The sequence below is a fragment of the Cyprinus carpio genome, chromosome B5 (assembly GCF_018340385.1).
Source record: "Cyprinus carpio isolate SPL01 chromosome B5, ASM1834038v1, whole genome shotgun sequence".
Lineage (NCBI taxonomy): Eukaryota > Metazoa > Chordata > Actinopteri > Cypriniformes > Cyprinidae > Cyprinus > Cyprinus carpio.
The window spans coordinates 26,878,631-26,904,076 of record NC_056601.1 but is presented as its reverse complement, the minus strand read 5'-3'; the positions used below and the strand labels follow the sequence as shown (position 1 = coordinate 26,904,076).

General features: G+C 36.9%; 2 protein-coding genes across 2 annotated transcripts; both read left to right on the top strand.

Annotated features, from left to right (window-relative positions):
- The first annotated feature begins 843 nt into the window (after nucleotides 1-843).
- Nucleotides 844-4,060, top strand: LOC109083908 (eukaryotic translation initiation factor 4E-1B). The gene is made up of 7 exons (XM_019098642.2): nucleotides 844-996; nucleotides 1,223-1,314; nucleotides 1,446-1,541; nucleotides 2,272-2,335; nucleotides 2,516-2,629; nucleotides 2,783-2,922; nucleotides 3,700-4,060. The coding sequence occupies exons 1-7, from the start codon at nucleotides 973-975 to the stop codon at nucleotides 3,812-3,814; spliced, it is 645 nt and encodes a 214-aa protein (XP_018954187.1). The 5' UTR covers nucleotides 844-972; the 3' UTR covers nucleotides 3,815-4,060.
- Nucleotides 4,061-11,859: 7,799 nt separating this feature from the next.
- LOC109106310 (extracellular calcium-sensing receptor-like) lies at nucleotides 11,860-23,992 on the top strand. The gene is given in 6 exon segments (XM_042725098.1): nucleotides 11,860-13,514; nucleotides 16,825-17,131; nucleotides 17,398-18,241; nucleotides 18,380-18,609; nucleotides 19,228-19,351; nucleotides 21,919-23,992. Coding segments are annotated over 6 exon segments (2,847 nt in total). The 5' UTR covers nucleotides 11,860-13,317; the 3' UTR covers nucleotides 23,064-23,992.
- The last annotated feature ends 1,454 nt before the right edge of the window (nucleotides 23,993-25,446 follow it).

Sequence of the window (25,446 nt, the reverse complement as noted above, 5' to 3'; positions counted from 1 at the left end):
ATTGACAAGTAGAAACGAAGAGTTGTCTGTACTCATATATTATCTATGACCATGTACATAAATTAAAAAAGAACTAAAAAAGTACTGATCAAAAAGTCATTAACATCTTTTGAATTAATATTGTATGAATATTGAATTGTGTCACATTTTAGAGTCCATTTCAAAAAGCGGGTGACAGAGACCTCTGGTGGTGAGATGAACATATTGCACTGGATGTCACAATAATGAACTGACTTTGAAATATCAAACCATCCCGTCACTGATTCCTAAGAAAAGATGAGACAAAACATGTCCTACATTCTTTGTCAGATTAGTCTTTCTTCTTGATCCATCAATGAATCACACTCCAGCTCAGTAGGTAGCGGAAATGCACTTTTTTGTTTGTTTGCCAACCGACATAAAAAGCTAGAAGAACAACAACAACATGTCCTACAACAACTTGACCTGCCATTAGTTTTTTATAACAGCAACATTTATACTTTAAAGTAATCAGTTTTTAGTTTATCATGTTATGCTCAAAAGAATAATTTCACATGACTTTCTCTTGATCTTATACAAATGATGACATCATCACTCACTATCTCATAACCTCTTGTGCTCAGACCAATACTTCAAATACATAAAAATATTTTTTTTTTTTTAGACAGAAATGCATACAGTGCTGACCAAGAGTGAGTGGGGAGGGAAAAAACAGAAAGAGGGAAAATAGAATTTTGTTATTGATTTATAAACATTTATCCCGCTCCTACCATCATACCCAGTCAGGTCTGGAAAGCAATTAAACGGAGAGGGAAAAACGTAAATAATAAATAAATAAATAAAAAGATTCGTTTTTATGTTATTTTTAAAGTTGAATTTACAATAGTCAAAATAGTTATTTTCTTTAAAAATCGTCATTTTAAAACCTATCTCTGAACTTATAAATGCACGCGCTGGGCGGGAATACTCACTCTCGCATGCTCCAGGATTGACATGGCGTCGTGCGCAGTACAGATGGTGAGCATGTCCTGTCCGAAATGTAAAGTACTCATTTCACCGTGCACACACGTGTCAGTCTAACAACATTTGTTTTATTTTACCTGCAATAACCTGTAGTTTATGTCGTGAAGCGATATCACGACAAAAGTTTAACGGCGTCGAAGATGACGTCGTGCGTTTCAATGGTGAGGTTGTGGCCCAACAATTAAATTTTTTTTTTTTTTTTTTTTTTTCATTTTACCAGATTGGCAAAGTAACGAGGAAGAAGGTTGAAAAACTGAAATTTGAAACAAACATTTTGAAGGGCCCTTATATGAAGCACCCTTTACAAAACAGGTGTGTTCAGGATACTAGCGTTTGAAAAATCGATTGAAACTTAAAGCGTTTCTGCATTTTCTCTGCGGTGGTTACTCACCCTGCTCTCCCTTGTGTGTCATGTTGTTGTGTCGTTTGTGTACTGTATGTAGATGGGGCCTTTGGTTCTACAAGAATGATAAGAGCAAAATGTGGCAAGACAATCTAAGGCTCATCACCAAGTTCGACACAGTTGAGGACTTCTGGTCGTAAGTTTAAGAGCGCGTGTTTACCATTATTGTAATAAACTTGTGTTTGGTGGGTGTCCAGGTGCTCGAAACAACAATCCAACGTTACAGTTCATACAAAGGGCAAACATTTTGCGTTTTAGGTCAGAATTGGCATCTAATCAGCTAATACTGTATTAAATAGCCCGCATAGCACTTCATCTTTTATAACATGAGATTTTGACCAAATGTATTCCACCTTGAATTTTGTAAAATGTTGCAACAAGATGATATTTTTTTCAGTTTTGGACATCTAAGGTAATTAAAAAATAAAATAAAATAAAAATACATTAAAGTAAATACAAAGGAGCATGTAAAGCAAATATCTTTAAAATAATTTCTGTTTGTAGCATGCTTCTGAACCACGCAATGTTCTCACCCTTTTTCCCCACTTACCTGTTTGCATCTCTGATTACAAATAATACATTGAGTAAACTACAAAATTTTGGAATTAATGCTTTCTGTAGGTGAGGGTTGGTGACCTAAGTGTCACAGCCAGACAGAGCACTGTAAGTTCATTACATGCTAATGAAATTTATTCTGATTTATATAAGAGTGTGTTTGTAACTTTAACCTGGTATTTTGTATTTTCTAATGTATAATAGTTCTTACGATTTTAACACAAGCATGAAAATCATCACAAATTTGTTATTAGTGGTTTTCTACCACTTAAACACTTAATGTTTTTCTGATTCACTTTTGACTGTTTCAGATTATACAACAACATACAGCCTCCAAGCAAACTCTCCTCTGGCTGTGACTACTCTATGTTCAAGGTGAACAGGGCTTAACTTTCTGCCTATTATTATTATTATTATTATTATTATTATTGATTATTATGATATTATTATTATGATGAAATAGATTAAATCATCAAACTGTAATTAGCCTATGAATAATTCATATTATACTTTTATTGTGACTCTTTGTAAAGCATTATCTTTGTTGCTTTAAAGGATGGAATTGAGCCCATGTGGGAAGACAGGAGTAATAAATGTGGTGGCCGCTGGTTGATTACTCTAGCCAAGCAGCATAGACACACAGAACTTAACCATTTTTGGCTGGAAACGGTAAGAGAAAATATACTTGCTTGCTTTATTTAACCTTTGGATTTAATTTTTGTCTGTTGTGATTCATTCTTTCTCATAGTATTATGTAAAGGAAGTTGCTTAAATTACAGCAAATGAAAGATTACGCTGAATACTTGTTTGTTCTTGTGACAGCTGTTGTGTCTTATTGGAGAGGGCTTTGGCTCCTTCAGTCGGGATATCTGTGGAAGTGTAATCAATATTCGTGCCAAAGGGGACAAAATTGCCATCTGGACCTCCAATGCTGAGAACTGTGAGACCGTGACATACATTGGGTAAGCATGCTTTGAGTTTTATTCAAACAGAAGCATCAGCTGGCCAATTAAGCTGTACTAAACTTTAAACAGTATGTTTTGTTTTAGATGCTTTGCTGAACTACAGATTCTGTGATTTCATACATTTTGCTCTGCCTGCATTTTTTCGAAAGATGCTCAATTATATTGTGTAGTCTTATGTTATATTACATCGGTGTGAGTGTGTTTGATTTTATAGATCTTTTGAATAATGTCAGGCAGAGCCAGATGTAAGCATTTGACCACTCATGGTGCTGTAAACATTAATGATCACGGAACAAGAATGTGTGCCTAGCAACCTAATGAAGCTAATTATCCATCATATCAGATGGATGCGGAACGGTCTGCAGTCCTCTGCTGCTAGGATATATTGTACAACTACAAGATTCCCAGTGCACTGAATCTATGCAGTGAACACATTTGTTTTCTACTAAATCTAAAAGGTATATTCTAAAATTGTTTAACAGTCAGAGCAGATTAGGGTTTGTTTTTGCTTAGGGCACATTCTTTCAGACCACAAAAATCAGGAATAAGCATTGTAGGTAGAAGAGTGCAGATTTCTTGGCTGTTCTCCAGTAAAGCATCAGTACCTTGAACATAATGTGGGCAGCAATCGGCAGCCAATGGACTGAGACAAAAGAGGTGTAATTTGGTGATATTTTGAAAAGATAAACACTCTGGGTTTTTTGGTGATATTCCAGAGTCGTTTAGGATTTCAAGAAGTTGTTGTTAATTTCCCTCATATTACTTCCCTTTCAGTAAGAAGTATAAAGAAAGTCTTGGGCTTCCGCAGAAACTTGTCATTGGATATCAAGCCCATGCAGACACTGCGACTAAGAGCAACTCCATAACCAAAAACAAGTTTGTTGTTTAAAAGTGGGCTTTAGTTTGATGCTGTTGCAGAGGCCTGGAAGTTTATATTGGTAAAAGAATAATCTTGTATTTATATTTTTTGTTACTTTATATGTGTGGCTGTAACTTGTGGTATTTAAATTCACCTTGATATGTAAGACTTTGTAAATGTTGAACTTGTTTGAGTTGTACTTTTTGTGCTATTGATGGGATGTCTAAACTTCTAAGACCTTTTTCTTTGAAAATTAAAACGAACTACTTTTGCAAATGTTTCTGTGGCTTCATGCATGTGTAAAAATACTTTGGCTTTCCTTTGAAGTCCTTTCCTAATTGAAGTTAAACAAGTTTTAATAGACATACTGAACTGCCTAATAATGGCAGCAGCACTTGAGCTGACATGGACACCACAGATTGGTGCAAAAACCTGATGATCAATAATATAAAAAAATAAAAGTCCTGAAACCTTATGAAAAGTGTGCTGGAGAAAAATCTTTAGTAATTCACGATTGGTCATAGACATTAATCTGCTTTCGAAGCACCACAATTGAAAAATAAACCATAAACATGTTGATGAGCTTGGACTGGTACAGAACTGGTGGAAAGGCACCAAGATTTTTTTTTTTGTTAATTTCTTTTCATGTTTTATTAGATTATGGACCCTAACCACGAGTTAATTTATATTAATTATATTAAATCCTCAAAATAATGGTTCAATGTGTCCATGAATTCTGTGTAATTCTTCCTGCCTGTTATGATAATTAAGATTAGCATTAAGGGAAGCTTGAATTAACACTTTTAAAACTAGTAGCTATTATTGGATCCAGTTTTTTTTTCTTTCTCTCTTCCACAATGGGAAAGTAGACTTTTTTTTTTCAGAAGGCAATTAAATTCAGACTCACTTCTACTTTACATGAGCAAAACTGCTTTATAAAATGCATTGTATTTGTTTGGACTGGAAATATGTTGATCATTTCAGCCATGTTGTTGGAGGTGACTGAAATAGGAGTGACCACAGGATGGATATAACCAGCCAGAGGAAATGGACTAATCACTCTGGTTAATGTTTTACCCTTCTCATAGGAACAGCACACACAATCACAGAGCTCAAAATAAATGGAGGAACTCAAAAAATGATCTGAGATCATGCTGATTTGCAAAATTATCGTTTGGTATTACCGACTCTTGGTTGCTTCCATTACAAATTTCCTTAATGTTCGCTGGGAGTCGTGAATAGTGATCTGTCTTTTGTCTCTTTGTATGGAATTCATGACTTGATTCTTTTAATGCCTTTAAGGTAAGTACCTTTGTTTTGCACATCTCCGTTTTTAATGCTTAGTAGTGAAGGAGCCAAAGTGTGAATTATATTCAGCTTTTTTAATTTTTTTTAAAGGGGAAAAAAAGTTGTGATTTCTGCTTTGGGTGGGGGAGAAGACTATACAAGTATCGATCATTAAGTTTGAGAGAGGTTTTTTTTTTCTTGGAAGTTAGATATTGCGTGTGTGTGCTCACTATAACACAAAGGCTGGCATGTCTTGCATATATGTAGAGGTTTTTAATCATCAGCGTTGACACTTGTCATTTGGCCTCATTCATGAAACTTTCTGTGTATGTTTGTAAAACCCATCTTCAGTTGTCACAGTAGTCCAACAGTTTGCAGAAAAATGATTTGTTGAATTATTTGAGTTTAATGAATACCCATTGTATTTTAATTAATACATAATTCCATTCTAAGAGACACTGTACAAATCAAATCAAAACCTACATAACACTCTCTTTATGTGGAGCTCATGGACCCCATTCTCTTACATTAACCACCCTTAACCTTTTTTCCAGGGACTTGCCCAGTGTTTTGTGGAATAGTCAGGTCCTGCTGGAGCATATTTCCAGAGTTAATTAGCTGAATTCTAAAACACTACACCTCGAAAATGAGTCCAAACTGGCCATAGTATCACACACAGATCCTGCAGTGGGAAGGTTAGCCATGTGGAACTCCATGTGGATTTGTCTCACTAACTTACAACTTAAGAAAAACCATGGGGCTAGTTTGAACAAAAGTGCCACCAACATGGTGTTAAAAAATAAATAATGAAAATCTGCTTTTGTGATCTAATAAGATTTCAATAGCACCCTTAGAGTGTACTGTTTTGAAAACATTACAATGAATAGTTCAACGAAATTATTCCTTCCTTACAGTCTTGTGAATTAGTTTGTGAAGCACTTAGCATAAGTGGAGTTGATGCTTGTGAAACAACACCAGCTGATTACCTTACTCATATGATTAAATTTAATTTAAAAATTTGTCAATATAATTTTTGTCTGTTCATTTAAATGCTATAAATGAAGTATTTGTGAATGATTTATGAGAAACATGTAGAGCCAGTGTAAAATAAATGTTAAAAACAGAAAAAAACAGCAGACTGCATCTTCCATTCAGACTTGTTTCTCATGCAAAATGAATGAATGAATTTAATGAGTGAAGCTGTTCACTTAGAATCTGGCCACAACTACAAAATGTCAGACACTTGGAATAGTATTGGGAATAAAATATAGAGTGGTTTTGACCACAATGGTCAAATCAGTTCAAGCTCACACATTTCTCTGCTGTGGGCTATCTGGGCCATTCTACAGAATTGGTTCAAACTGCTGTCCTACAACCAAAATTTAAAAAGCATTTAGTTTACTAAGATCCTTCTATTATCTTTTGAAACATTTACATTTAGTCATTTAGCAGACGCTTTTATCTAAAGCGACTTGTGACAAATGAGAACAATGGAAGCAATCAAAATCAATAAAAGAGCAATGATTTACAAGTGCTATAACAAGTATCAGTTAGCTTAACAGTACACATAGCTAGTGTTTTTTTTTATGAATAGAATTGGAATAGAGAGTGCCAGAGTTAGAGGGTCAAATAAAGATGGAAGAGATGTGTTTTTAGCTGATTCTTGAAAATCGCTAAGGACTCAGCTGCTCGGATTGAGTTGGGCAGGTCATTCCACCAGGAGGGAACATTTAATTTAAAAGTCCATAAAAGTGACTTTGTGCTTCTTTGGGATGGCACAATCAAGTGACGTTCACTTGCAGAACGCAAGCTTCTAGAGGGCACATAAGTCTGAAGTAATGAATTTAGGTAAAGGGGTGCAGACCCATGTTGGTTTTGTAGGCAAACATCAAGGCCTTGAATTTTATGCGAGCAGCTATTGGTAGCCAGTGCAAATTGATAAACAGAGGTGTGACGTGCATTCTTTTTGGCTCATTTAAAATGAATCATGCTGCCGCGTTCTGGATTAATTGTAAAGGTTTGATAGAACTGGTTGGAAGACCTGCCAAGAGAGCATTGCAGTAGTCCAGCATGGACAGAACAAGAGCTTGAACAAGGAGTTGTGAAGCATGTTCTGATTGTTGCATGTTCCAAGAAAGGGCCTGATCTTCTTGATGTTGAATAAAGCAAATCTGCAGGACCGGACAGTTTTAGTAATGTTGTCTGAGAAAGTCAGCTGATCATCAATCATAACTCCAAGGTTTCTGGCTGTTATTGAAGGAGTTATGGTTGATGTGCCAAACTGGATGGTGAAATTGTGATGAAACAATGGGTTTGCTCGAACCATAAGCAGTTCTGTCTTGGCAAGGTTGAGTTGAAGGTGATGGTACTTCATCCAGCAAGAAATGTGTGTTAGACAAGCTGAGATGCGAGCAGCTATCGTCGGATCATGAGAGGTAGAGTTGAGTGTCATCAGCATAGCAGTGGTATGAAAAGCCATGTTTCTGAATAACAGAACCTAGCGAAGCCATGTAGACAGAGAAGAGAAGTGGTCCAAGAACTGAGCCCTGAGACACCCCAGTAGTTAGATGTTCCGACTTGGACTTCTCCAAGACACTTTGAAGGATCTGAGAGGTAAGACTCAAACCACTGGAGTGTGGTTCTTGAGATGCCCTTTGCCAGTAGGGTTGACAGAAGGATCTGGTGGTTAACCGTGTCAAAAGCAGAGGAAAGATCCAGTAAGATAAGTATTGAAGATTTGGAATCCGCTTTTGCCAGTTTTAGGGCTTCAGCAACTGAGAACAAGGCAGTCTCGGTTTTGTCCACTTTTGAAACTGGTTTCTGTCGAGGAGGTTGTTCTGTGTGAGAAGGGTAGAGACTTTGTTGAACACAGCTCTTTCAAGTAATATAAACAGATGTTCGAAAAACATAATAATATTTAAAATATCAGTAAGCTTAATATTTACAATCACCATTTATTAGTTACTTTCAATTGGGAGGTGGCTGTCCCAAAACCTAACCCCTAAATTTTCTTATGAAAATTATATTGAAATCATTTTTGTATTTTTCCCCCATTGTTTTTAAAAGTGACATTCAAAAACAACAACAACAACAAAATAGAGACTGATTTTAACTGTACCCCTAAATTTGTGATCAGGAAATATTCCTGTGTTCCCCTTTCTCATAGTTACAAGGTGTGAGTAGATAGGTCCCATCATTTTGAGGTAAGTTGTGTCATGAAAATTCTAATTCAGTAACAATTTGTAGAGACGGAAAATTAAAAACCAAACAGTTTTGTCTTTGTGTTGCTTTAATTTTTCTGCAGAGAATGATCTTGTTTACACACAGCTTGAGTCTGTGTGCTAAGAGATAACACAGAGACTCACAGGCCACTTTTTATAATATGCAAAAAGATACACTGAAGGACAGATTAGGACCTTTGAGCCAATCATGTTGCTCAGTGCACATCACCCCATAACACATGTACATTGCTCCACATTACATGGTAGATGTCTGGTTACTCTAAAAACTGCCCGTCCCTGGTACAGTTTCCCCTTAAATGTTGTTTTTCAACCTAAAGCAGTTACGTGCACAAGTTACATAAAAGAACTCAATATCCCTATCGACAATATATACTACCTTGATCATAGTATGTTTAAAAAGATACATTCAACAGTTATGTGCTGTCTTATATGTACTTAAATGAGATTTATGCAATCAATGCAAAATTAACAAAATTAAAAAATTTCCATAACACTTGTTTTTAAAAGTCTAAAAATCTGTGTGAATAACTTTATGGAACATACATCACTACCAAACACCATTTTCTGAAATTAAGCACACTTTTTTAGAAGTTATTCTGTAACATTTAGTTTTTATGTCATTGTTTCGGTAGTGACAAAAGGGAACACATAATCCTTTATTTGGGGAAAATAAGCAAAATTTTAGTACAGTTATGCAACTTTTTTTTTTTTTTTTTTTTTTTTAGTATGTTTTAGTATGCAAGTTAAAATTCTGTAATGTGATGTGGTTACTAAAGAATTGCTGTCACTAGCGAAAATGTGCAGTCAATATTGAATCATTGGATGTTTTGTCAAAAATAAAGTATACTGAATTATCAACTAAGATGTTATGATAGTTTTTGGTTCAATGTATATTCAAACTAATGAATCTTTAACTTAAAAAACTTTAAGATCAACTTTTTACCTTTTACAAAGAAATATTGGATTCAAATTACAACAAATCTCATAAATTACATTTGAAATATTGTTCAAAAATGTCATTATCGATTTACCTCAGTTTTTTTTTATTTTTATTAAAATAGCAAAAAAGTATATTTACAATATAGATGTAAGTAAAATCTTAATAGGTCAATATAACCCTTCTAATTAAATTATTATTAGGGCCCGAGCAGCAATGGTGTAACGACCCTATTGGAATTGTTGTTGTCCTCCTCCTCCAAAGTGAATCGTCATTTGAGGGCCTAAACATGCTCCAAAACTCATGAACTTTGCACATGCATCAGAATTACAAAACATTACATCTGATATGAGTTTCAGAAGTGGGTGTGGCAAAATGGCTCGATAGCGCCACCTGTACACATTCAATGGAGTGTGCCTTGAGCTACGTTTCACATACATGTACAAAAATTGGTACACATGTACCCTTACCTACATAAAGGTCTTGGTACAAAATTCAAAACCCACCAGGAAGTCAGTTATGTTGAATTCCCTGTATGATTTTTGTGCAGTTTTCGCCATTTCCAGGCCTCAGACTTTAACTAACGAACTCCTACCATTTTATTTTTACTGTATTTTTTTTTACTGTATTATTTATCATCTTCAAATTTGGTGAGGGTTATCTTAAGTCCTTTGTGACGTTAAACCGTTCCTTTGTCCAAAGTTTGATGTTTTGCCATGAAACAGGAAGTTGCTGTAACTCATGCAAGCAATGTCCGATCTGCCCCAAACTTCACACGTTTGATAGGTGTTCTGTCCTGAACACATACCCATGCCCATATTCAGTTATAGTCATAGCGCCACCTCCTAGCAACAGGAAGTGTCATGGTTTACACTGTTATGGACTCCTAGGAACATATTAAAAGCATCCACAAGTGTTAAATAGGCTGCCAACATGCTAGAAACATACTAAAACATGCTAGCAACACTTAGCTAAGTGCTAAAGCATGCTATTAATGCAGTGAAAAAGGAAGTTGATGTAACTCAGGCATGCAGTGTCCAATCTGCCCCAAATTTAACAAGTTTGATAAGAGTCCTGTCCTGACATGCTAGCAACACTTACATTACCTACATGGCCCGATGCATAGCAACACAGTAAAATAGCCATTGTGTGCCAACATGCTATCTCAGGCTAAGCACTGTGCCCCAAATAGTTTTGATAGGTGTTCTGTCCTGAACACATACCCATGCCCCTATTCAGTTATAGTAAAGCGCCACCTCCTAGCTAAAACAGGAAGTGTCATGGTTTCACTGGACTCCTAGGAACATATTAAAAGCATCAACAGTGTTAAATAGGCTGCCAACATAGAAACATACTAAAACATGCTAGCAACACTTAGCTAGTGCTAAAGTGCTAAAGCAGGCTATTAATGCAGTGAAAAAGGAAGTTGATGTAACTCAGGCATGCAGTGTCCAATCTGCCCCAAATTTAAGATGTTTGTTATGTGTTGTGTACTGTTTACATTTACGTATTGTGTAATAGCCATAGCGCTATATACTTTGAGTTGGTATTGTGTTGATTTGAAGTTGTGTTTTTATATTTGTGATTCAGTATTATATGCAATTTTGTATATGAGATTGTTTGCTAATGATGTTAGAGATTTGTTAGTGATAATTCACTCTATTAATGCCATGAAACAGAAAGTTGTTGTAACTCATGCATACAATACCCAATCTGCTGTTTGATAAAAGTCCTGGCCTTAACATATCTTGAGGCCAATTTTCAGTTATAATCATACTGCCACCTACTGGCAACAGGAAATAACTTGTTTTACACTAACTTAAACATGCAATGTCTGATCTGCCCCTAACTTCACATGTTTGGTATCCTGGCCTGAAAACATTTACATGCCAATATTCAGTTATAATTTATAGCGCCACTTGTTGGCAACATCACAATTCTACTGTACATGCCAACATTCAGTTACATTCATAGCGCCACCAGTTCGCAAATGTAAATGACTTTGAAATATTTTTCCTATATTTATCACTTTAAATGCATATTGCCCACCGTTAACTGTTTTCCTAAAGCCACTGGGCTGCAGTGAGCCCAGGTGCGAGGGCCCTTTTATTGCTGCTTGCTACTTTAATTATTACTGTGTTTGAGTAGTGACAAATTTGGGGAGAGGACAAATATTCCAAAACTTTCTGAAAATACAATATGAGAATTAACTGCACAATTACTAGAAATGTGTGCCTTGGATATTATACAATTTGCATACTTACACATTTTTTTTTGAAAAAATACATTTTTTTCCTAAGACGTTTCCAACTCTGACTTTGGACCAATTCAGTAGATTGGCCCATATAGTGGGAACCACAACGCAAGCTTTCTGTACACATATTGTAGACTATCTGGATGACATACCCCTTCACAAATATGTTAGTTACGTAGGACTTTTAGTTTGTTTTCTTTAGTTTCATGGTTTTCTTTGTTCTTTTCCTGCTTCTTGTGTTGCCATGGTTACTAATGTCATTAGTTCATTCTGTTCAGTTGTGTATCATTAATTTACCTCATTTGTCAGTGTATATAAGTTAAACCTTTTCTTGGGTTCAGTGTCTGATTTTGAAAGTTGCATTGTTTCTGTACCCGCTGTGCATTACTGTGTGGATCTTTATTAAACTGTGTTTTGGATATTATATTTTTTTCAACATATACGTGCAAACTTTTTAAAAATGATATATGTTCAAACATATATAATTGGGGTGATATGTGCAAATGGTGAAAATTTCCAGTGATAAATATCTGTGGGCAAAATGTCATTACTCACTATCAGGAACAGTAGAGTTCAATTGTTGGATTCTGGAAGAAAAAGTCTTAACTTTCTCCGTAGGGGAATTGAATTTGAATGTTTGCATATAAACGTTTAAAGATAAACCTACTGTGAGCTATGAGGATGCCAACTGATGGAATATGTTTCAGCCTTTTTTTTTTTTTTTTTGAAAGAATAAACGTTCAGTAGTGAAATTTCTGATTATAAACTATATTTCCCATGCAACCTCCACCAATCAGAAAATCATTATAAGCAAAAGAGCACCTCAGTGGACACACACTTATATGAAGGTCTACTACAAATGACATTGTTTCCCTATGCTTAGTGTGGTGTGTGTATATGGGCAGCTGAAAAAGTGAAAAACTTGACACACGTATAAATTCTCCTCCACCTTCACATCTGTTGTAATAATTTTAATTTATATTTTAACTTTGCAGTTTAAATAAACCATACATGTCACAAACTTCAAACAGGACATCTTGCTTTATTAATATTAATTTAGAATGTCTTAAATAACAAACTTTAACAACATATGGGCAGATCCCTTTAGCGCAGCTGATGACACTTTGAAGTGATGCTAAAGGAAGTGAGGATATTTCATTTCACTTGATTTAAATCCTCAATCCTTGCGTCCTTCCCTCGCCTCCTGAAGGGGTGGAGCTAAGATGCGAGGAAAGGAAGTGAGGAAAGGAAATGAGGATGCACAAATAAGAATTGAAAAGCACCCTATGCTGCTCTGCCAATCAAATTCAAAGACCAGAACTACTGTAACTGTTGTATAAATATAAAAAATCTTTGTTTTTACTATTTATTCATGTTACTAAGTGTCCCTTTTATTTATTTATTTTTTTCAGGAATGTCCAGCATTCATCAGAACACTGTGTGGTGAATCAAAAATCAAACACTAGCTACTTTAATTTACTTTCATGGTCTGTGTTTTTATTCATCCATCACATAATGAACAGGACATACATTTACTGGAGGAAGGAAAAAAGGAATCTTCATCTCTCCAAATAGACCCATATATGATCAGCAATGCGGGTGGACTTCCCAGCTCCTTTCCCGCTCAAGAATGTTTTGGTCTGTCTGACACTCTTTGCATATTGTCTGTTGATTTCATCAACTAAGGGAAGAACATTTTAAAATCTTTTTGACAGAAGGGGCGATTGACGAAACTAGTGGAAATTCCAAAACCTGACACTCTGCCAACGTCTACCTTGCCCCATGAAGACCGCTTCAGAAACCAACTGAAGCAATGAGGTTTCATCTGAAGTTTTACTTGCACTACCTGGTTCTGCTGGGTTTCAGCAGTGTAATTTCGATCTATGGCCCACACCAAAGGGCCCAGAAAACAGGTGACATACTGCTAGGGGGGCTTTTCCCAATACACTTTGGAGTGGCATCCAAAGACCAGGATCTTGCAGCGAGGCCAATGTCAACTGAGTGTGTCAGGTATAAACACAACATGGTGGGCTTCTCCAAATGCAGTTCAAACTTTTAATATCAAAATAACTGACCTTTGGTAATTAACACATTATTTAGTGACAAACTGTAAATTTAATGTTGATTCATTTGAAGGGTTAGTTCACCCAAAAATTAGCTTGTGTTTTACTCATCCTCGAGGCATCCTATGTGTATATGAATTTCTTCTTTCAGACGAATCCAGTCAGAGTTATATTAAAAATTGTCATGGCTATTCCAAGCTCTGTCGTTGCAGTCAGCGGGTATTGCAGTTGAACAGTCCACAAGTCGTCAAATAAAGCACACGCATTCATAATAAAACATGTCTCACACAGCTCTGGGGGGTGAATAAAGGCCTCCAACGTCAGCGTAGCGTGATTAGTGACGACTGCGGAGAGAGAACAAAACAAAATGCCTGTCATGAATCAGAAGTACAAACTGAGGATTTGCAAAGAAAAATGTCGGAAGATTTCAATATAAACCAAGAGGAGACTGATTTTCCTTTGCTAAAATAAGGAAACTGCTTCTTTTGCACCTATAAACAAACCCGCGAGACTGGCATATCGCATACGTGCTGCATCATCCGCCAGAACGGCTTTCGCGTATGACAGATACCGGAAGTGAGTGAAAAGTGTTTTATTACGTTTCAAATGTGGATATTAAAGGAGGCCTTTATTCACACCCCCGGAGCAGTGTGAGGAACGTTTATTATGAATGAGCGCTTTATTTTGAAGACTTTTCAACTGCAACACCCGCTGACTGCAACGACAGAGCTTGAAAAAGCCAGGACAATTTTTAATATAACTCCGACTGGATTCATCTGAAAGAAGAAAGTCATATACACCTTGGATGCCTCAAGGGTGAGTAAAACACAAGCTAATTAAATTTTTTGGATGAACTAACCCTTTAATGCACTTTTTCTGTGTAGATATAATTTTCATACCTGGTCAGTGTGTAAATGTAGTAATTATATGCAAATACAGATTTTCACATAATTGTGTCACAGATTTATGTGTTTTATGTATTTGGGGGAACAAATAACAACAACAACAAAAAATAGGTTCAATAGGTTGTCCTGTTTTAAGTCACAAGAAATTTGTCCAGACCATATTTCCAGTGTTTTGTTAGCTTAACAACAGAACAACCTACACTCAAGCTAATTTGGTGTAGAAGCACTTTTCTCTCAGAAATTGCTTGTAAATTTCACAAATAATTACAAAGAAATGTTAAGTAACATTGAATTAAACATGACATTTTAAGTAGAAAGATTAAATATATATGTAAATGTACTCCAGTGCCCTTTGCGTAGTGTTTATTTACACAAAGTGCAAATAGCCCGCCTTGTTGTCAGAACACTACAAAAGACGCTTATGCAACAATGGATCCAGTGGCGTTTTTTACCGCTTCTTTCTCAAATCTCATATCACTTACGTAAAAGGCATTTATTTTCAATAAAAATTAACTAAATAATAGAAAAGTTGAAAATAAATATCGGATAGGGTTTGGTTAGGTGTAGGGAGGGCTTTATTGTCCCAATAAGGTGGCATCCATTTAATAATTTGAATTAAAATGATAATTTACACTCAATACGTTATTATTGCATACTGTTTAATAATGTACTACAATAATGAGGTGCAGATAATTGCCATTATTTGCAATAAGTAGTACATTTTTAACATAGTGTAAATAGAATCTATAGCAATTTGCAGTTAGTGTAAATAGCATCTATAGCTAAGAAAATGTGCTTTTTTCACTTAGTGTACATAGCCTCAATTGTTATTTGTACTTGTGCAAATAGCCGCTGCCTAATCTTTGTTTTATTTACAACTTAACATGGTTTTACAGTGTTTGTCTTGTTTCTAAAAGCTTTGCTTTTTCATGTCATATTAAAGGGGTCATATGATGTTGCCAAAAATTACATTATTTTGTGTATTTGGTGTAATGAAATGGGTTTATGCGGTTTAAGTTTCAAAAAACACATTATTCTACACATAATGTACATTATTGTTTCTCCTCTATGCCCCGCCTTTCTGAAACACATTGATTTTTACAAAGCTCATCGTTCTGAAAAGCGATGTGTGCTCTGATTGGCCAGCACGGAAATGTAACACCCCTTACTATGCTGTGATGTCGTGTGTCCCGGATCGCCGAGACAAAAACATTAAAACCCATTATAAACGCGGCATTTGTTGCATCCAGTGGGGACAATGACAATACCAGCGGTTCTCAATTCCAATCCTCACGCCCCCCAGCACTGCATATTTTGCATGTCTCTCATGTTAACATACCTGATTCAGATAATCAGCTCGTTAGAAGTGAGCTCCGTGCATGAACTGTGTTCCAATTGACACAGTGTTCATTGCTCCCTACTCACTGAGCAGGGGAAATCTGTTGAAGTTTACTTCACTTTACGGAACATTGATTCATGGATTTGCGCTGTGCAACGTCTTCACACACGGACAAGTGTGACATCATATACCTCTGTAAATAAATACAATTTAAATTCACGCACACTTCAATGCACTTTGAATGGAACATATACGGTTCGATTCGAACTGGAATCATGGCGGAATATCCTGTGATGTCCACTTCACAGGGCACTTATGTTCGAATAAAACAAATGTCTGAAGCGATAAGAGAAATATACAGTTGCAAATCTTTTACATATGTAAATTTACTTACAGACTGTGAGTCTGAACAGCCGGCATTGTAGTCTACTCTCCCAACATCAGGAAATAGGCCGCCTTAAAATGCGCAGTACACATCTGAATATCTGGGTTGAATTGTCCTGGGACAGTGTTGTAAATACAACTTCACCACTTATTTCTAATTGTGTCCTCTTTTGAAAGACCAAACAAAGTAATTACGCTTTCACAAGGAAACACACAGCGTCTCCACAATATGGTGCCAGTGGCAACAGCGAGAATAAAAGTTACGCCTTCTTTCTTTGCGTGAACATTTGGGCAGCATTATGCAAATCTTCCCACATCATGATGTAGACATGTGGGGTGTATAAGAATGAGCCATTTTAGATAGGCCTGGTTGATTCTTAACTTTTATAAAGAATATCTCTTTGGATTTGAGACTTTAGTCTTTGCAACTTTACAGATCTTCTTTATGCACCAAGAGCTTGTAACACTCCAAAGAGAAAGGAAAAATTTAAATTGCACCATATGACCCCTTTAAATATTTTTAGTCAGTTCTAAGTACTAGTCCTTGTTGTTTAACTTGACTTAATAATAAACACGGTCCAAAGTATCAGTCTTTATACTGTAGAAATATAGGCTACTTTCTTTTTCAGATATAATTTTCGTGGATTCCGTTGGCTGCAATCTATGATCTTTGCTATAGAGGAAATCAACAACAGCTCTACTCTTCTGCCAAACATCACACTTGGCTACCGTATATTTGACACATGTAACACTGTCTCGAAAGGCCTGGAGGCGTCGCTAAGCTTTGTTGCACAGAATAAGATTGATTCACTCAACTTGGATGAGTTCTGTAACTGCAAAGGGAACATTCCCTCAACCATTGCAGTGGTTGGGGCATCTGGATCTGCAGTATCTACAGCAGTGGCTGACCTTCTGGGCCTCTTCTACATTCCTCAGGTTGTTTTGCAATTTCCAAACCATCTCTAAATGTGTTTCATTAGAATAATTTTGTGAGCAATTAAAAGAAATTAGAAAAATATGCTTGGTAAATGCAGCATGAATAAATTAATGTTGACTGTTTGTAAAGACAACAGTTCTATTACACTCATCTGGATTATCTCATTTAATCTCATAACATGTATTGTAAAAAATACACTGAGAAAAAAATAGAACTAAATTGTCTTAAATTGTCCCTCTTCTACACTGTTTTTTTTTTTTTTCAGATCAGCTATGCTTCATCCAGTCGACTTCTGAGCAACAAGAATCAGTACAAATCCTTCATGAGAACTATCCCCACAGATGAGTATCAGGCTATTGCTATGGCTGCTATCATTGACCACTTCCAGTGGAACTGGGTAATTGCTATTGCCTCTGACGATGAATATGGCCGTCCAGGTATTGAAAAGTTTGAAAATGAAATGTTTCATAGGGACATCTGCATTGATCTAAATGTTTTAATTTCACAATATATCGATGAAGCTGAGATTCGACGCCTAGCAGACCGCATTGAAAACTCAACTGCTAAAGTCATTGCCGTGTTTGCTAGTGGACCAGATATCGAGCCACTTATTAAAGAGATGGTGAGGCGAAATGTCACAGACCGTATCTGGTTGGCAAGTGAGGCGTGGGCCAGCTCTAGCCTGGTTGCCAAGCCAGAGTACCTTGATGTCATGGGAGGAACTATTGGCTTCGCACTGAGAGCTGGTCATATACCTGGCTTTAAAGAGTTCTTACAGCAAGTGCACCCAAAGAAGTCCAGCCACAATGAGTTTGTGAGAGAATTTTGGGAGGAGACTTTTAACTGTTACCTAAAAGATAGTCCAAGGAATGAGGACAGTGAAAATGGCAGTACAAGTTTCAGACCACTGTGCACTGGTGAAGAAGATATTGCAAGTGTGGAGACGCCGTACCTGGACTACACACACCTAAGGATTTCTTATAACGTGTATGTGGCTGTTTATGCCATAGCACAGGCACTTCAGGACATACTAACCTGCACACCTGGAAAAGGATTGTTTGCTAATGGTTCTTGTGCAGACATTAGGAAAGTTGAAGCTTGGCAGGTGGGCTACTTATTATGCTACATTTATATTTGTAAGCTGCACAAGAATGTTCTGTTGCAGTATTCCAGAAGGTTCCCTTCTGCTCTGCTCTTTCTAAGATAGTAACAAAATGATATTCTCATACCTTTTTTTATTCTAAAAGTTCTGAAACAACTGAGACACCTCAACTTTATAAACAGCATAGGGGAGAAGGTGTGCTTTGACAATGGCAGTGAGCTCTCAGCAAATTATACGATCATAAACTGGCATCGATCATCTGAGGATGGTTCTGTTGTATTTAAGGAGGTTGGTTATTACAGCATACATAACAAGAATGGGGCCAAACTTTCCATTGAAAAGACTAAGATACTGTGGAACGGCCATCTAACTGAGGTGAGTAAGCACAGAACATACAGTTCCTGGTTTTCTTGGCTCTTAGATTATTTATTTAGCCTAGCGTTCATTAACTAATGGAGGACCCAAAGGATCACATCCTTATTAAGTCAGTTACAGAAACAAATGCGACTTGTTGTATAGACATTTAGCATGAGACAATAAATGTGATACTGAACCACAAAACCAGTCAAAGGGGTCAGTTTTTTTAAAATTGAGATTTATACATCATCTGAAAGCTGAATAAAAAAGCTTTCAACTGATGGATCATTTGTTAGGATATGACAACATTTGGCCGAGATACAACTATTTGAATATCTGAAATCTGAGGGTGCAAAAGAATCAAAATATTGCCATTAAAGCTGTCCAAATGAAGTTCTTAGCGATGCATATTACTAATCAAAAATTACGTTTTAATATATTTATGGTAGGAAATTTACAAAATATCTTTATGGAACGTGATCTTTAGTTAATATACTAATGATGTTTGGCATAAAAGAAAAATCTATCATTTTGACTCATACAATGTTTTTTTGGCTATTGCTACAAATATACCTGTGCTACTTATGACTGGTTTTGTGGTCCAGGGTCACATATTGCTTCTCTTTTCTCTGCCAGGTACCATTTTCCAACTGTAGTGAGGAGTGTGAACCTGGAACCAGAAAAGGGATTATTGATGGCAAGCCCACATGCTGCTTCGAGTGTACAGAGTGCTCGGATGGGGAGTTCAGTGATCATAAAGGTTAGCAAATTTAGGAATTAGCAACTTGATATCTATTAGAAGACAATTTCCTTGCCGGTGGAAGCAACGATGGTAGAGCAGTTTAACTCTAGTCCTAATTAAACATGATTACTGCACTTCTCATTCATTTTTGGGTTATCCTGTTGTACAACTCTAACAGCAATTAAGTGATGTTAAGTGTATAATGCAGGAGTGTCCAATCCTGTTCCTGGAAGGCCAATGTCCTGTAGACCGTGAAATGCATTATGGATGTTCTCTAGCCATCGTTTGTACTCTCATTATTGTGGTGCATTATGGTATTGAATGAGTGCACTTGATAACATCTGCTGGTTTCGGAGAGCACTACAAATGCCTGTCCCCTCAAAAAGTGCGCTAATTAAGGTTTTGAACACAGCCCAAGTTGAATATTACACTTTCTCCAATGGTAGATCCACAAAGATACCCTGGTTCAGGTATCTACACCGAGGTGTTCGCCTTTATTTATATAGCAATACAGATTGTGTCAAAGCAGCTTTACAGTGCAAAAGGACAATAGTAAACAGTAAACACTCAAATTTTCAAATCATCATTGATTCAGTGATGCCACTTTTCACCTCAGTTCAGTTCAAATAGTATCTGTGCAATCAAATTGACGATATTGCTGGAAATGAATTGTCCCCAACTAAGCAAGCCTGAGAAGACAGCAGCAAGGAACTAAAACTCCATCGGTGACAGAAATGGAGAATAAAAACCATGGGAGATTCCAGGATCAGTCAGGGGTCCAGTTCTCCTCTGGCCAGACAAAACCAGCAGTTTAACTGACCGTTCGCAGGGAGCTTAAATGACAGGCGATCTGACCAATCAGAATGTGGATATTATGTGCTGCCGCTGCTATCCACCATCTTGCCCGACAGCTACGGCCGGTCTCCATAGAAATCCATGTTAAAACGGGGTAGAAAAGATTGACTGAACTGAAACCTTTTCAATATAACTAAGTATAAATATGTGCGGACGGATAAGCTGTGATGTTGTTGGCTACCACAGTAATGGCAGTAAGCCAAGGAATTCCTTTAAATACTTGTTTTGCGTACCAGAAATTCTGTCAAGTCCAGCACTGTATGCATGGCTTGCATTGATTAAATTAAAATACTGAGTCTTAAATAATAAAATAATATGTAAAAACATGTGCTCTTATCATACTGTTGACAAAATCCCGTGAATTTCATGTTATATTGTCGGCTCTGAAAATATGTTAATGCGCATGGCAAGAAGCCACAGCTGCATCGCTTCTAGCCTTGACCACAAATCAGACAGTAGATTAATTTCGGTGGACTTAAAGTTGAAAAATGGTGTGTTCTGCGGTTGAATTAAAATGTTCATTTCGTGCTTTACATACGGAAAGATGATCGGTTCACGTGTTTGAACTGAGGCAATACAGTGATCTTTCACAACACATTAAAGAACCACAAAACAGTATTTATTGTTTGAATTTCTTTAAAAATCTGAAAGCTGAGATACCAGAAGTAACCTGCTTTGTCTTGTCTATTCGCATGTTGTCGGTTTCCTCTTTGCTCTGTGATGTATTTTTCACTGCGTGAGAACATGATGTGCAGTGTGAGAGCGGCAATGTTTGTCGGAGATGGCAACAGTAACTAAGGAGGGTGGGTCTTTGGGAACGGTCAATTCCAGGCTGCAGCAAAGTCCAATTGTGCAGAGGACTCGTCTGGTTCCCGTGGTCTTGTGCCGGTGGCCATGTAGGTGACGAGGTCTTCACTGGGGATCTGTCTCTGGGGCTCATGTAGTTGACATGCTCTCCGCTGACATTCAGGGCTGTAGAGGCCATCAGATCTGGATATAGACTGGATCTGGTGGCTACAGTGACTTCGGAATAAGAATGAAACAGACTAATATTTGTGTAAATGCCATTCTTCTTATGATGTACCAAGTGCATTGGGTGTTGTGGGAAGTGTTCCCAGGTCCAGATGACCTAATTAATGCAGCCTAACAATCCTTTAACAGATGTGAATAATAGAAATGTGTTAGTGTGTTATGTGTAAGCCAGGTTAAAGAGATGGGTCTTTAATCTAGATTTAAAGTGACAGAGTGTGTCTGCCTTCCGAACAATGTCAAGGCACTATACCTTGAGGTACACCATACTGCACTGGTATGATACCTCATTACTGACCGCTACGAATTGATGACTTGAAAACTACAGGCAGGTGTTGGAGCAGGGTTGGAACTGAAGTCTGCAGCAGGAGAATGGTTGGCCACCTCTGTTAAATTTTAGTAATCTTAGTTAATAAAATAATCTTAGTTAATTTAAACATTTGCTGATTACATTTTCAAAATAAAACCAATGTTAACCAATGTGTTAACATTGGTTAGTGCACTTTGAACTAATATGAGGAAACAATGAGCAACTGCATTATATTAACCAGCATTAACAAAGATTAATACATGCAAAGAATATATTCCCCATTGTTAACTGAAGCATCAAGTAATCTTAACAATTGAATACTTGAGTGTTACTGTAATTATCACAACAGTTTGAATATTATATTTTCTATTTCTTGTCTTTTTTTCCACAGATGCCAGCGTTTGCTCTAAATGCCCAAATAACTCCTGGTCTAATGGCAATCACACATCCTGCTTTCTGAAGGAGATTGAGTTTCTGTCCTGGACTGAACCATTTGGGATTGCTTTGGCCTTATTTGCAGTTCTTGGGGTTCTGTTAACAGCTTTTGTGTTGGGTGTTTTTGTGCAATTCCTTGTTGACTGAATTGTTTGGGATTGGTTTGGAGTTATTTGATTTCTTTTGCTTTTCTCACTGATCTGTTGTTTCTCTAGCTCTCTTATATTCATAGGTGAACCACAAGACTGGACGTGTCGTGTACGGCAACCAGCTTTTGGAATCAGCTTTGTTTTATGCATCTCTTGCATTCTAATTAAAACCAATCGTGTCCTACTGGTATTTGAAGCCAAAATCCCCACCAGTCTCCACCGTAAATGGTGGGGACTGAACCTGCAGTTCTTACTGGTGTTCCTGTTCACATTTGTGCAGGTGATGATCTGTGTGGTTTGGTTGTACAATGCCCCACCAGGGAGTTACAAGAACTATGACATTGATGAGATCATCTTTATCACCTGTAACGAGGGCTCCATGATGGCATTGGGGTTCCTTATCGGGTATACATGCCTGCTGGCAGCTGTTTGTTTCTTCTTCGCATTCAAGTCTCGGAAACTTCCTGAAAACTTCACAGAGGCCAAGTTCATAACATTTAGCATGCTGATTTTTTTCATTGTTTGGATCTCCTTCATCCCTGCATATTTCAGCACGTATGGCAAATTTGTCTCAGCGGTTGAGGTCATTGCCATTCTGGCCTCCAGCTTTAGTTTGCTAGCCTGTATCTTTTTCAACAAGGTGTACATCATTCTCCTAAAACCATCCAGGAACACAATTGAGGAGGTACGGTGTAGCACAGCAGCTCATTCTTTTAAAGCAGCAGCAAAAGCGACACTACGACACAGTTCTGCCTCCAGGAAGAGATCAAGCAGTGTGGGTGGGTCCTCTGCCTCCTCGCCCTCTTCCTCAATCAGCATGAAGACCAATGGGAATGAAACAGAGTCCTCCTCTACACGGAGACATAGTCAGAAACCAAGGGTGAGCTTTGGAAGTGGAACAGTCAGTCTCTCCTTAAGCTTTGAGGAAGCTAGAAAGAACTTGGTCAAATGAGTCCACAAACTGGTTTGTGAATGATTGTACTTCCACTGTAATGTAAATCTTGTTTTTTATTAAAGGATATGGTTGGTTTTGGTGTCACGGTGGAGGTATCACATTTCCATTATTTTCTCCAAAGCAACCGCACTGAATATGAGAACAGGCAGAACCCCTCCCAGTCTTCAGGCACAGACTAATCTCTGTCAACAAAACTTAGACCTGCTATAACTCACTGACACAAGAGTCATTTGTGTGCGAGCCATTTGTTTACCACAGCATTCATTCATAGGCACTCTTTATGTCACTCTGTTGAAGGCATCTGCAAAATGTCTTAAATGTAACAGTAGCAGATAAATAAAACAAAAACACTTGATTTATGTCTAATGTGTTTTCTAGTCCCTTGAAAATAGTTTTACTAGTTCGGAGAAGAGCTTGCAAGCAAAAAGGGAAAGTGACAGAGCCTGTAATACAACTTGTATCTATATCAGACTGCTGTTTTGATGTGGTGACAACTCCAAGACTGCAAAGGATTTTAAATGGATCAAGAGATGACCTTTCTTGCCCAAGAAGCAGGTAAGATACCTGTTGATTACAAGTTCTACACAGGCCCTTTTAACTGGAAGCTCTTTTTTGAACAAAGTTTCTTTTCTTTAACCACGGATGACTCCTCACACGACTGCCTTTTTGAATTATCCATTGTCAACAGTATTGCTCATAATATGGCTACAAACTGTCAGAACTAACACACCCTTCACTGCACAACACATGCACTGTAATAGTGTGACCTTCTTCTCATTTGAAGTAACTTAAACCATGCAAAGACAAATGATGTAAAAATTTACATTTTCCACTAAGTCTGATGCAACAACTTAAACTTTAAATAATTATTACAAGGAGACAGTTTGAAAACTGACTTTTTACATAATTTGTCATCTATTGTTTTTTAACAATTTTTCAAGGTACATTTACTGTAGATCCTGTAGAGGAGAATAAACATAAGTATAGCAAATAATTGCCAACAAATGTAAACAATGACATCATAATAGTTGTTTCTGATTGGACAACAAGCTTAACAATGACAACTGTAACCACAGCTAGATAGATAATAGGTTTAATTTTTATATAAAACAATTTATATAATGTATAATATAAAACAATAGCTAGGTTATTTGTTACTAAATTGTTACATATTTGAGAGATGATTGCATTTTACTGGACCATCTTGCCTGTGCCACAATTTTGGTCTTGATATCCAAATACTAGTCAAAAGAAAGTAAATTCTTCTTTCAGTCCAAGAGACAAAGGAAGCAGGAAACAAGGTGGTGGTGAAATGAGAAGAGAGATAACTTTGATACTCAGTCTGATTTAATATGACCAGCGCATCAAGCGTTCTACTAAAGCACAAGGAATGGAAAATTCACAACAGAAGAAGTGTACAACACAGATGTATGTTTGCTCTGTTTAATCAAGTGGATCAGTTGACTTAAATTCAGATGGCAGAAATCTCACAAACACTGATGTTCAGATTAAAAGTCAAGATTAATAAAAGTAATAACCATTCAATCCATGTGTTGAAATGAGATTTAGTGACATCTATATTCAGAAGGAAAATTAAAGGTCAGGGGACATCCTTCCATAATTGGGCCTGTCCCAATACCCACATTTGCAGTCTTGGCCACTTGAGAATGTGTGAATGAGACAGGGAGTAAGTACACAAGACTCTCCCAGGACTGCTCAGTTATGAACACTAAATCCACACTATTCTGAGTAGTATTTCAGGCTAAGCATATTCTGTCATTCATCATGTTCAGGAACTCACGTGCCCCAAAAATGTGAGATGTCAAGTAAAATTGCAATGTAAATTAATTTAACTGGATATTTGTATGAAATGTAAAGTGTAGCATATTTTATAGTAATTTTATATTTTATTACATTTAAAAGCACCACAACTAAATTGTCATTCATAACACTTAATGAAATGTGTCATGTCAGTAGACAAGTAATCAAATGCAAAGACCGCAAGTGTATTGAGACAGACCCAGTGGGTCCAAATACCCACACTGTGGTCACTTGTGAGTGCATGCACGCAACAGGAATCAAGTGCACAAGACTGCCCCACACTACATGCACATCATCTTGAATACCGCTCCAGAGCAGTATTCAAGGCTAAGCAAATCCCATCATGCATCATGTTCTGGAAATAAAAAGGCTTAAAATGTCCTGGCTCTTCCAAGCTTTATAATGGTAGTGAATAGTGGTTTTGAAGCAAAATAAAGTGCATAAATCTATCATAAAAAAGTACACCTAAGATGAAATAAATTTTTTTGGGTGAACTATCCCTTTAAATGTTATACATAAAGATAGGGGCTGCTGAAATGAAACGTAGACGTTTATTTTA

Coding starts and splice junctions, on each gene's coding strand:
- LOC109083908 (XM_019098642.2), top strand. CDS start 973: ATGGCGTCGTGCGCAGTACAGATG. Junction 1,315..1,445: donor AAGCACCCTTTACAAAACAG/GTGTGTTCAGGA, acceptor TACTGTATGTAG/ATGGGGCCTTTGGTTCTACA. Junction 1,542..2,271: donor ACAGTTGAGGACTTCTGGTC/GTAAGTTTAAGA, acceptor TGACTGTTTCAG/ATTATACAACAACATACAGC.